Source organism: Pomacea canaliculata, linkage group LG10 (genome assembly GCF_003073045.1).
Source record: "Pomacea canaliculata isolate SZHN2017 linkage group LG10, ASM307304v1, whole genome shotgun sequence".
Taxonomy (NCBI): Eukaryota; Metazoa; Mollusca; class Gastropoda; order Architaenioglossa; family Ampullariidae; genus Pomacea; species Pomacea canaliculata.
The window spans coordinates 393,547-407,213 of NC_037599.1; the positions used below are offsets into that span (position 1 = coordinate 393,547).

The 13,667-nt window shown below is 37.7% G+C and overlaps 1 protein-coding gene across 3 annotated transcripts; it reads left to right on the forward strand.

Annotated features, from left to right (window-relative positions):
* The first annotated feature begins 1,918 nt into the window (after positions 1–1,918).
* LOC112574310 (probable dimethyladenosine transferase) lies at positions 1,919–13,298 on the forward strand. Of its 3 annotated transcripts, none has more exons than XM_025255312.1 (13): positions 1,919–2,055; positions 5,138–5,232; positions 5,590–5,663; positions 6,784–6,870; positions 7,309–7,370; positions 7,898–7,991; positions 9,008–9,057; positions 10,130–10,253; positions 11,044–11,136; positions 11,478–11,542; positions 11,823–11,886; positions 12,551–12,657; positions 13,164–13,298. In XM_025255312.1, exons 2-13 carry the CDS (start codon positions 5,175–5,177, stop codon positions 13,204–13,206), a joined length of 921 nt encoding a protein of 306 aa, XP_025111097.1. In that variant the 5' UTR covers positions 1,919–2,055; positions 5,138–5,174; the 3' UTR covers positions 13,207–13,298. The 3 variants fall into 3 exon arrangements, with proteins under 3 accessions (XP_025111097.1, XP_025111099.1, XP_025111098.1); XM_025255314.1 differs by having other exon boundaries at positions 9,032–9,057; XM_025255313.1 differs by having other exon boundaries at positions 5,167–5,232.
* Positions 13,299–13,667: the final 369 nt, after the last annotated feature.

The following is a 13,667-nucleotide window of genomic DNA, read 5'->3' on the forward strand; positions in this document are numbered from 1 at the left end:
CGCTTGTAGAAGCCTTCTGTTGAAATATCTCTATACATGTATGGAAGGTTGCGTACTTGGTGAAGGGTATCTACCAAATTGTAGATTCTATTTTTGTATCCTGTATTGAAGGGAAAAAGATAATAATAATAATGAGTACTTATATATATATATAGCGCCTTTCCAAAGATTTGCTCAGAATGCTTTACATCAGGGGTCTCAAACACGCGGCCCGCATGCGGCCCGCGAAACATTTTTGTGCGGCCCGTGGCCACGTCCGCGGTGTATATGTATGTTGTGCTTGGTGATTAATTCCCGCGGTGAAAATTACCCCCGTTATTAGCGACAGAGACAACGTCAACTTATTTTAATAAACTAAACTACCTGTGCATGTAATAAACTACACTAAATGTAATTAATAAATATGAAAACTTTATTTTAGCATTTAACTGCAGTGACAGTAGTAAAATTTAATGAAAACACATTTTCTTTTCGTGGTGCGGCCCGCTGACTGGCTGTTACTTTCCACTGCGGCCCACATGCTAATATGAGTTTGAGACCCCTGCTTTACATAAATCACATAGACTAAATCGTCAACAACCCCGCATCCATATTCACATATAACAAACAGGCTCACTTCTACAACACACACTCTCTCATACACAAAGTAAATTACAGATTCAGTACTTCATATTCTACTTTTCAGCTGATGACTACTTTGTCTTTACACTCGATCCTGTGGCGAGGCCCTACAAAGGAGGCAAACGTGCAAAGAAATGCATACTTCTAGATTCACATACATTAAGACATTAACTGTAGAGGATATACCAGAACTAGTTCATGCTTATCTTGCACACATTTACCCACTCTCTCTTTCTCTGTCTGTTAAACTTGTACTGCGGTAGTTCACCAAAGAGTGAAGCATGAGTGAACTGTGATCATCCCAGCTAAGTTCTGACAAGAGAAGGATACATTTCCTGCACTGTGTACTTCACCATTTTTGTGAACCTTTTGCTAATAAACCACTTGGGCAGGCCCACGTAAGGGGATTTGAGTTCACCTCCACTTTTAAATATTCTTTTTCAAGAACCACATGAATAAAAAATACTTAATATGACTGCTGGTGGATTTGATTCATAGAATGTTGCATGTTACATTTTATTTCATGTTTTTAAATGCAGGTATATGTGCATCATATTTTCTGTGAGTTTATTTCATAAGGGTGACTGTGAATGTTTACTCAGTGTTGGATATCATTAGCCACAGACCAAAACACACGAACCTGAAATATACAAACTAATAAGCTGGCAAAAACCTTTTGAAGAAATACCTATTTATAGTTGCATTTACAAGCACACCTGGGATCTTATTATCAGTCCTTCAAATGCTTTTTCTTCTTTTGCGCACACGTATGAACTTTGAACTTTTAATCAATGGAGCATTCTCGGACAATAATTAAATTGCAAGAAAAATTGCTTATGAACATTAATGTGTATATAGGAGTCCCCCAAAAGTACATACATTTCTACAGCTGAAAGCTCAACTAATGTTCCTTTTCAGATTTAACCCACTGGACTTTAACCCACTAGACTCAACTTTAAGTCAAGGAAATTCTTGTGACAACAAAGCAAATGACACTTTACAGACTTTAAACGTGCACCTACAGAGCTCATCATTGCCATGTCTACGTAGTCACACCTACAGAGGTTATCATTGCCATATCTAGTCACACGTAGGTAATAGCTACTTGTTTCATCGGTGATCGGTTCGTTTTTTGGGGCTTGGGACGATTCGACTTTTCGGTATTTTTTCCCATAATCACTTTGATCTTAGCCAAAAGGGCGAGTCTTGGGGGGAAATTAACCTAGATGGGACGAATTGACTTTCGCTGTTGGTCGAAATGACCGGAAGCTAGAGTTGCCTCGCTTCTTTTCTGGCTGTAGAGTTGCTGTTCCTGGCTGGTTGTTGAGGTTTGAGACGGACACGCACAAGACTTCACAGGCACGTGGAACACTTGTACTGGCAACATTACTTTCTATCAAGAGACCTAACACCAAGACATTTAGTATTCTGAAGGTAAAATAATGTACTCTGCATTTACCAGTGTCTTTTCAAAATGTCTCTTTGCACTCTTCCCTGTCCAGTTGTCTCTCAGGACAAGAGTTTGTAGTAGTAGTGCAGTAGTAGACTGTAAGTGTGAAACAAAATATATTTGGTTTCGATTTTCTGCGATTACGGTGTAACAGAGCGTAGAAGATAGCCATCTCATTAGAGATTTAAAATAATTTAACGTAAGACGTAAGCCATTATATTCGATGGTGTGTGTTTGATACTGATATTGTTTTTTCAGAAGTAAGACAAGGGGAGCGGGTTACAAAAATTAACATGCAGCAGTTCGAAATTCAGTGACGAGTATACGTAGTCCTTTTTGCTTATTTACACATGAGAGGTTTGGGGACACATTCTCATGTGTTAATAAGGAGGATAGCCCCCCACCCCCACCCCACACACACATGCAATTATCCATACATAAAAATGTCATATCAATGAACAGTGGATACACAGGTACCTGTATCTACACCCACAAACATAAATCCGTCCTTAAATTTTGCTAAAAAGTGCTGTTCATCCACTGTTCATTTATGTAGCCTTACAACTCCAAACCCATTTTTGTCTTTTAGCCATTTAGCCTAGATACACAATTATATATTGGTCATACAACAGCTAACTTGCCAGTGGCCTGACACATACATTTCATTGGTGTATCTGTCACCTGCACTCTACAGTGCCTTTCAGACAAGGTAAATAAATAAATCAAAACACAGACAACAATTAAAATTTTAAAAATAATATAATTTGAAATCCCAAAAGAAACACAAAACAAATCCAAATTTTCCAACCCACAGTTCGAACACACGTTTCTTACAATGTCTCAAAAATATTCAATCTTCTTGCCGACAGTACAGTTCTTCACAAAGTCTCCACTTGAAACAACACAAAGTTTCACTTCTAACATATACAAATATATCCACGTGAAAAGTAGCACAAAGTTTTCACTTCTTGAAGTTATTTTCAACTCAGCGCAGGTCGGTGAACCCCAGGCGGATAAGACAAGTAGACGAAGAACAATTAACCAAAAGTGAAATAAAAACACAAAAGAAAACCTGGAGAGAAAAACAAAACCAATCTTTAGATAAGTAGCAAATTCAACTCTCAACTATTTTAAACCATTTTCATGAAATATACATAAAGATATCACACTCATCAGAAATGTCCCCATTCACTGAAAAATCAACAAAGATATACACTCACCTCAACAGGTTCAATGTCATACAAAGATACAAACAAATCTGGTAACTTCAAGTCTGTTCAGGACTTGTACAATACAAATCTGGTCAGGATTTGTACCCAGGTCTACAACACCAAGTCCGTCAGGACTGGTTACAAAACAAAAACCATCCGCTCTGGACCACTGACAGAGGAGACTGTTTCTTCTCTCTGCTCCCCTCAAGGAGAAAAAAAAACCTCAGTCACACCACACGCATCCAAAACACTACCACACTCTTTCCTTTGTTCTTTCAACAAAACAACTTATCAACACAAACTTAATTAAACAAAGATCAGCATGGCCAGCAGCATCAGGCTGTTGACACTGACAGCCCCAGTAATAGCTGTCTTTACCACCTCACCCATCCAATTACTTTTCCTAATTAAAAAAAATATTAAAAGAAAATACATCACAGCAGGTTTGTGACAGTATCCGTTCAACTTGTTCAAGGGTAGTCTAGCTAGTTGAAGCTAATAGTAATATTTAATGCATTTTATACGCAAAACACATCTACCCATTTCACCCTAGATCAGTGGTTCTCAGAGTGTGGTCTGCGGACCACTTGTTAGCCAGCACACATAAATCAGGTAGTCTGCAGCTGACTGTCATACGTCAGCAAAGTGATGCTTAAACTGCTATATCTGCTAAATAGACCATTATTGATTTCACATGAGTTTTAATTTTATCGATATCCAACTGCTCCTTCACATAAAACGCTTGCTTATCAACTGTCGAACAACCTGGGCCCAAGACCGGGTCTGTTGGCGAGGTGTTGTTGCGGCCCTATGCTCCTCAGAGGAGCAACAAGGAATAAACTAACTAAACCACCAACTAAGTCTCTATGTCGCAGTGCGAGCATTGTGTCATTTAACCGCATCGTCTGTTACCTCTTAATAATGCAGTGCACTTCCTTATTTTCAATTTTCATGTATGATCTGAGTAAGATGGACTTGCTGATGTCACTGTGAAGCATTTACTGCCATTTCCAACAACTTATTGTTGTGAGACTGGATTTTCAACACTCGGACTGAAAACAAATAAGAGAAGCCGGTTGAACGTGGAATCTAACATGAGATTGAAACTCTCCAAAACTGATCCAGATATTATCACCTTAATATCTCATGAAAAACAACTATTCATTGCATTAACATTTTAATTAATAAAGAACTTTGCGAAAAATGTCAACTTATTACTATACTACTATCACAAAAATACATTTGGTTTTGAATTGTAATGAAACAAATGCAGCAATTTAAATTCGAAATTCACAGTACAGAGTGATTTTAGGCCTTGGTGGTCCGGTGTATTTTTTACTTTAGTCAATTGGTCTGCAGTCCAAATTACTTTGAGAACCACTGTCCTAGATCATAATGTTAGAAGGATACTGGAGGATGAAAGGGATTGCAAAAGGTGTATTGTATCTGTTTCATTTGCATTCTTCCTTAAGACCCCATACAGGGCTGGCTGCTTTGTCGTGATAAAGCCTTAGTTGGTGGCTCTGCTTTTCTAGACCCCATATTTCAGTGACATATCTGAGTATGGCTTAGCATGTCAAATAGTTTCCAAAATGATTTTTGATTATCAGAGCCCATATGCAGTATTTTCAGTAAATAGGTACCTTTAAGTTATAGTAAAAAGTGTCAAGATATTGATCATTGTGCTGTAACTTTTATTATTATTTTATTCTATTATTTTTCTTCTTGTTGAGCCTACTCTGCTAATGTTAACATGTTAGTATATACTTTATTCATTCAACATAAAGGTGGGAGCGACAACATAAAAACAGGTTGAATAGTTTTTGCTTTTATTTTGTGCGTGTCCTGAAATAAGCTTAGGAACAAGTCTCAATTCTGTCCAAGTTACCAAAATGCCGAAAGAGCGAATAGGGACAAAATCTCGGCAACATCAGGCCATACAGAAACAAGGTATGTGTGAGTCATCATATCAGTCCAACCTTTTGAATCTTAAATATTGCTAATATTTATTGTTGAGTAGTTGTTGGATAATATTGGTGCATGTTTTGTATTATAAAGTTTAATAATGATACATTTATTACATCTTTCATACGAACTGTCTATTCTTAGCTGTGCAAATCTACGTCAGACTTTGTAGCTGGAGTAGTGTTTACTCTTATGTTTGAGCATGCTTAATTTTCATAGTAGTAAATGCATTTTTGAGCTGTTATGATGCTTATCCTTTTGTCAATTTGTTCAGGTATTAATTTCTAAACTGATATTGGACAACACATTTTTATCCTTTTGTCTTTTTTTGTTTTGTTTCAGGCATTAATTTCCGAACAGAAATTGGACAGCACATTCTCAAGAACCCAATGATTATTACATCAATGGTGGAGAAGGTTTGTATTTAGTAATGTCTTCTGCTAATTTTAAGTTTATTACTACAGTCAAATCTCGCTACTATGCCACCCCGCTACTATGCCACTCTCGGTATTATACCACTTTTGCTTGGTCCCGACTATAAATTCAATGTAAAAAAAAAATACTATGCCACCACCGACTCTCACTACTATGCCACTTTTTTGTGATTGTTAAAAGACACAAGTTGTGAAATTCCGCGCAGTGCTCGATTATTATACTCTATGGCAGTGTGGGACATGGCAGTTAGGTGGATGGAACCTAGCACGCACACAGGGAGGGTGGAGGCTAGCGATGGGGGGTAGTCACTCGCCGGGTGACAGTCACGTGACAGAGGGAGAGCGGGAGGGCATCGACTAGCAACAGGATGCAGGTGCACGGATGTGGTTGGGAGGGGTGGAGGATGAAGAGGTGAGGGGGAGAATGAGAGGAGACAGCTAGCGCCAGCAGACGATTCTTGAGAGCTTTGGACTGACGGGTAACTTGAGCAAATAAAGCCGTTTTTACGAACCCTCGCTACTATGCCACTTTTGCTCGGTCCCGGTGGGTGGCATAGTAGCGAGATTTGACTGTATTATTTAGCATTATGTGAAAGGTTTCACAGTTTAGTGTCTGAGATTATCACTTGTCTGGTGGATGTCAGTAGCTTACCATCTTAGAGTACTCTTGTTAGTCATCTGATATTTATTCATGTATTATATTGCAATTGGTTTATCAGTTTTTTGTAGTATATGCTTCTTACTATTTTGCTGACATATAAATACAGTGATATTAATATACAGAAAGTAAGGATTTAGGAAAGATACCTGTTGGCACATTATTTTTCTTTGAATTAGTTTGATAGGATGGTTTAAACAGAACTGGAAAATGGCCATATTATTCTCAGGGCATGCTATTCTGCTTTTGTGGATGCCTTTAGTCTACACTCTTAAACCAGCCTCCTTTTTTCCTTTTTTGGCTGTCTTAGCAAACTGACCTGTGTTCAGCAGCAGGCATGAAGTAAACTCATACTGTATGTTAGCTAGTTATCTTTATTTTTAATTTATCAGCATGTATGAGTTAGTAATTTTTATTTGTAATTTATACTTTATTTGTGTGTAGGCTGCCTTGCGTCCAACAGATGTCGTTTTGGAAGTAGGCCCTGGTACAGGCAACATGACTGTCAAACTTTTGGAAAAAGTGAAACGGGTGATTTTTTGTTTCCTTCTCCTGAATGCATCTTTTCTTATACAGTTGTAGGATGTAAACTTGGACTATCTGTAATCTCAAAGCAGTATTTTCTCCTCTTGCAGTGTTCAGATGTAATGTTCACATTGTTCTGCAATATGATAAAGTGTGTTCTTATGGTCAGTAAGAAAAAAACTGTGTTATAAAAAGCAGTAGCAGAAATGATGTGAGTGATACTGAGCTGTTTGACATAGAACTGTCATGTGAACAGGATTACAAGAAGGCATTGTGGAATGCTTTTATAAATGACATAGTGAATATTTGTTAGGAGCATGCATTGGTGATGCTGGCTGACTTGTTCATGATCTGAAATTCAATTTTGGAATTTATATTCACTTTTGGGTTTTTTTTTCCAAAGATTTATGTGTGAATCCTCTTTGACTTCTTTGATTTCTGCAGGTTGTGGCATGTGAAGTAGATCCAAGAATGGTGGCTGAAGTCCAAAAAAGGGTTCAGGGCACGTGAGTCAACTAATTTTTTTTCAACTATAAGTTAGAAGTTCTGTTTTTCTTTTTTTTTTTTTTTTGTCTCTGTGTTTTTGCTACACTAAAAAAAATTTCTTTGTAAACAGACAACTACTAAACTTTAGCAGACACACTTATGCTTTGTAATTGAGGATTAAACAACTTTTGCAATACCGATAACACAGCCAATGCAACGCATTTAATGAAAAATTTGTATTGTGATGAGCATTGTAACAGCTTAATGTGGACCAACTTGAATTATTTTAGACTACTTGTAATGAAACAGAATAAGACAGTTAAAATGTTGTGTGACAGACCACTGGCATAGTTGTTGTATGATAGACCACTGACAAAGCTAGCTGCTGTATCTTGTGTGACAGACCACTGGCAATGTTAGCTGCTGTATCTTGTGTGACAGGCCACTGACAAGTAGTTGTTTGTATGTTGTAATGTAGGCCACTGGAAAGTTAGCTGTTGTTTGATAGACTACTGGCAAAGTTAGCTGTTTGTATGTTGTGTGACAGGCCACTGGCAAGTAAGCTACAGATAATAGTTGGTGATGTTCTCAAGACAGACCTGCCTTTCTTTGATGTGTGTGTTGCCAACCTACCGTACCAAGTAAGTGTGTAAAGAGATCTACCTACTTTTGACATCTTCAGCCATCTATGCCATCTGAACATTTTATTAAACACATTTTATTTTATTTATCAGCAGATCATACTAATTCCCGCTGTTTATTGAAGGTAATTATTTTTTTATTACAGCTTATGTTCTGTTTGCTCTGTGTAAAATTTCTCACAGAAGCTTAACTGGCTAAAGGGAACTGCTCTGTCATTTTGTCTTGTTCCTGGATGGACATCAACTTTGTTGTCTCCTGTTGCCTTGTGTATCCCAGTTGTAGACCACTTCTTCCTCTAATTGTCATTGCAGCATATTGTTCATCTGGGCCATCTTATCTCTAATGTTTAGCTTGATGGAATTATATGTGTCCATTTCTTGTCATAACATTTTGATCTTTGTGCTATGCAGTCTTCTCATTTTCTCATCAAAATACCTTCAGTCTTAAAACTGCTTTATATACAGTCCAGTGTTAAACAATATCAAGACCAGTTATTCTCAACTTCTGAAAACGTACCAAGAAACTTTTCATGTGCATATACATACACTTCAAAACACAGCATTTGTAAAATATCCACTCTCACAAAAAACCCACCCATACACCATTATCCTAAATCTCAACACCATACATGGAGAATTCAGTAATCCTCACAACCATTGCCATCAAAACAAAACTTGGGTGGTTTGTACCAGTTTTACTCTGCATCTTACAATCATACAGTATCTTACATTATCCCTTTCTTGAATCACACACCTTTACCACAACACACTTACCACTCATACACCATCCTGACTCACCGACTAGAGCAACAACAATCTCGGATGAAAAGAGATTTAATAAATCTTTAGTACAATAATTGCCTTTCTTCACGGAAAATCATTGTTATTTTGATTATGTGTGTGGGTTCTTTTTGTAATGCACTTTGTGCCTGCCTTGATGGGTTGAAAAGACAGTGTAGAATCATCATCATTATTGCTATCATGACTGTCTTTAAATTACTGGTATTCTATAACAGATATCTTCTCCATTTGTCTTCAAGCTTCTCCTGCACAGACCCTTTTTTCGGTGAGTTTTTTTGTTTGTTTTGTTTTGTTTTTTGCTTTTTGCAGACAACAGTTTCTTTTGTGAATAGTTGCACAGCAGTGCTTGGCCAATTTTTTAAAAAGTGCAGGATGACCTCTTAGTGATGACTTGAAAAATTTTCACGGACATATTTCAGTATATAAACATCATCTCTGTTATGATACCTCCCCAACCCAACTTACAGTTTACTCTATTACAACTTTTTTGCAGAGGTTGTGTGTTAACAAAATTAAGTACATTAAAGTAGACTGTTTCCAGCCAACCTTTTACCCTAAATTATGATTCTCTGTAGAAATCATGTAAAATTAGCCTGTTTTGAAAGAGATTGCTTGTTCGTTGGGTCGATGGTCATTGCAGCTTGAACGGTATCCTTCCAGTCTTCCTTCTCCTTTAGTTTGAAGGTTCTTGTTAAATGTTTGTGCTGCATACAGACATTTGGTTTAAATCTCACAATGACACATAAATGCAATTCTCAATTCTTGTGACCGATTGTTGGTGCTTTATTGTGATATTTTGCAGAGATCTCGTTCAAAAATATAAATAGTGCATTGAAGAGCCTCTTTGTCTATCACGGTACACGTGTATTGATCAATTGCTCTTACCTCAAGAGTTAGTTCTATAAATCATCAGCAAACTGTAACGATGGCAGAATAAACATGACCAAGTGAATGCATTATCAAATTGCATTATGATAATGGTTTTTAAAAGCTTTATTTCAACATTTAAATAAACTAACCTGAATTTATAAGCGCTTAAAGTCATGATTCCTGGAATGAAAGCAGCTCCATACTATGACCCCTCTCGGTTATGCCCTGATTTTGATGGAATTTAGGGAGTTTTTACTGTAATTATTATTTGGGAAGAGAGCAGGCAGGCAGGGTGCAGTTTATGTGGTAAATTAATGATTATGAACTAAATATTAAAAATTATACATTTTAAAAATGGTTGTTAATAAGGATATGTGTTTCTGGCGGATGTTCTTGTAAATAAGTTGCTATATGTATGGGAATGTTTGTGTAAACCACAGCCTGGTTGTATATTGTATAATGTGCAGTTGTGCAGTGCTGATGTTCCAACAGGAATTTGCGGAGAGATTAGTTGCACGACCTGGAGATAAGCTGTATTGTCGGCTTTCTGTAAATACACAACTCCTAGCTCGAGTTGACCATCTTATGAAGGTAAGTCAACAGAAAATTATGTGTGTATATTTATATATAGAGAGAGAGAATAATTCTGTATTGTGATTTATAATAATCTATAGATTCATATTATATCATTGATAATTATCAGTAGAGTTTTCTTTAAACATCTGAAGAACTGTGTACAAGGGATGTTCCTCTTCCACCCAGACTTCAGTATTTTTCAGGCTTTCAGCAAGTGCAGACCATGTGGACTCAATAGAATGATTCTTCAGAGTGTTTCCGCATTTTTTTTTTCATAATTTTTCCCTGCCTTGTTGATTTAGCAGTGGTCATTTCAGCTGTCATGACGAGCATCATGAAGGTCCAGGTCATCAAGATACTCAGACAATGTCGACAAAGTTCATGAATTCCTGGAAAGGGATGGCTGTGTGACCATCAGGGAAATGGAGCTGGGAATTCCTTCTGCAACTCTTCACAGGATCATCCATCGTGATTTGGGCTTCAGCTTGCTGGGTGCCAAGGTTGCTGACAGGAAAGCCTTGTGGACTGGTGCAAAGAATTCTTGGAAACATTCTATCACATGTGTTCTCATGGCTTCAAGCACATCACCACAGGTGATAATGTTGGTTGTACAATCCGGACCATGAAACCAAGGCCCAGTGGATGATTTGGCCATTGCTGGAGTGAGGGAACAGCTGAAATTTATACCTTTTTTTTTTTCTTTTTTTACAGAATTACTGTATTAGAAGATCCATAGAAAATACAGCAAGCTGATTGTTTGATCTGGTTGTTTCATAGTTTTTTTCATCGTGACAAAATGTTTCAGGTTGGCAAGAATAACTTCAGACCACCTCCTAAAGTTGAATCCAGTGTAGTAAGGTTAGAGCCTCGAAATCCTCCTCCTCCAATCAACTTTCAGGTAAAGAAAAAAGTCTGCTGTGTTTGGTCCTTTTAGGTCAGTGTAAAGGTTCTCTTTTCAGTGAAAGGTCAGTGTAACGGTTCTCTTTTCAGTGAAACATGAAATATATGCTTGAGGCATTGGGTTAAAGAATTGTAGTGTCTGCATTAAATAGCAATGAGTGTATTTTCACCAGGAGTCAGTACGCCATGCTTCAACATATGACAAAGTATTCTATGAAATTTCAGACCAGTGTTGACACTTGCGTAGCCTACAAAAATGTTTTGCATAATGTTTGTTTGGATTTAGTTTTTTCATTCATTTATCTCATGTTTGTATTTTCTTGCTGCATGTTGTGACAGGAGTGGGATGGTCTGATCCGAATCTGTTTTGCTAGAAAAAACAAGACAATTGGTGCCTCTTTCAGGTAGGACTTGTTTAAATCCCAGAATACAAGAGAATTTCTGCTTCCACGCAAAACTGATTTTTTTGACATCAAGAATGTATTAGCTTGGTGGGGTGGGGGTGGGCCAGTGAGAGAAATTCCTTAAAGAAATTTTGTGCATGCATAGTCTTACCCAGCCCCATCAAGCTTGCAAGCTTGCATGTGCAGCTAAAATGGAAGTTCTGATGTTACTCTGATTTTCATCAGTATTACAGATATTTTAAAGTTTTTAGTGCTATCATGATTTATATGTGCATTTCAGGTATACTAAGGTATTAGAACTCCTGGAGAAGAATTACTGTGTCCATTGTTCAGTGAAAAACATAGTGAGTACTGGAGTTTTCTTTTCCTTTGATTAGCTTCCTAAAATATCCAAACTTTTTGTTGTGAATATGACACTGCAGGTGACACTATTCTGATCTTTGAACTGTAACAGGCACGGTAATAGAAACAGCTGTAGTGGTAGGGGCAGAGAACTGTGGAACTGATGGAGGGCCACAGATTGTAAAAGGCCAACTTGTTTTTTCCATCCTTTTTGCTTGATAACTGAACTGCTGACTAGCCGTAAGCTGTCCATTTGCTGCTGACTAGCCATGAGCTGTCAGTGCCCAAGTGTAGACCACAAACTTCTGCCAATAAGTTGTAGGCATTAACCACAAGACTGCAGAGTCTGCAGGTGGCATGGTGCATTGCGGTGACAAAGTGTGAGGAACATGTTTGGAACTTGAGGGAAGTATGTGTGGCTTAACTATGTTTTAGTATTGATTTCCTCTCTTAAGGAGCTAAAATAATCAACCAGTCAGATCTTCATTGTTGGTTAGTGGGTGCAAATATTGGAACACATTGAGTAAGTTAATGTTCTTGTTAAGTGACAGCAGGTCTTTTTGTAAATCATTTTTGTGCTGTAATGTAGGCGGCGAGTACTCTTCCACAGAAAATGTCCATAACTGACCACTGCTTACCATGAACTACATCCTCCATCTGTTGCAGCCACTTCCCAGAGATTTTGATATCAAAACAAAAGTCTGCAGTTTGCTGGAGAAAAATGGATTTGAGAAGAAGCGAGCACGATCTTTGGACCAAGATGATTTTCTGCAGTGAGTGAATGTTATTTTGTGTAATGACTTCACAGCTATCTCCTATCTTTATTGATTGTAAGCTTACTGAAAATGAATTGTTTATGTATGATATTTAAGAAAAAAAAAAAAAAATTTATTTTCCAAGTGACATTGCATTTGCATGCATGAACACACACGTCCGTGAACCCAGTGAGAAAGCAGTTACTGCAATAGATATTTCTGAAACAAGAAAGTGTTTAACGCCCTCTTAAAACTTGAAACAGGCTGAATGAGTTTTAACTGAGAATGGCAGCAAGTTTTGTAAAACTGAAGACTGGTCCATGTGATAGGATACTTTCAGCATCTACTTACCTTCTTGGCAAATGCATGGTTTCTTCAAGCTAGGGGCAAGGGTTAGTGCTGCAAGTGTGATCTTGCAGCTTTGCTTCTTGAACTAGTGCCTAAGTTGTACAAGTGGAAGAGAGTTTTCATCATTGGAAATAAGATTGAAATATTTACTGAAATCTTTGCTTTTTTTTCCCCAGACTTCTCCATGATTTCAATAGCGAGGGCATCCACTTTTCTTAAGTGACCTCACCAGATTAGCATGAGCTGTGATCAGCCTCCTATTGAGAGCAGGCAATTGACGACGGTGTTTGTGCGCCATAGAAAAAAAAAAAACAAAAAAAGGTAGCGAAAAGGGAAGACTACAGAGTTTGTCAACTGTTATGAAGGGGCATGCCTGCTGTGATCTGACAGCACAGGAGAATCTTGCGTCTTTGAAGACTTACATGGCAGAGAATAGTTTTCACATTGTGTGCTAGTTTTCATGCTGTTCTTTGCTTATCCAGATTTAAGTGGAGAGATCCTTCAAGACTGGATTTGTATGAACTGCTTAGGCAACTTAGACCATGTCATTGTGGGGTCATGAACAGTTCTGTAGCTCTACTGTCTATTATACTGTAGTGCAGTGATGCCCAACCTTTTTCGGCCTGCGGGCCATACATATTTCCGACATGCGTGTCACGGACCACTTCACCGCGAAAATA

Coding starts and splice junctions, on each gene's coding strand:
- LOC112574310 (XM_025255312.1), top strand. CDS start 5,175: ATGCCGAAAGAGCGAATAGGGACAAAATCTCGGCAACATCAGGCCATA. Junction 5,664..6,783: donor TTACATCAATGGTGGAGAAG/GTTTGTATTTAG, acceptor ATTTGTGTGTAG/GCTGCCTTGCGTCCAACAGA. Junction 12,658..13,163: donor GACCAAGATGATTTTCTGCA/GTGAGTGAATGT, acceptor TTTTTTCCCCAG/ACTTCTCCATGATTTCAATA.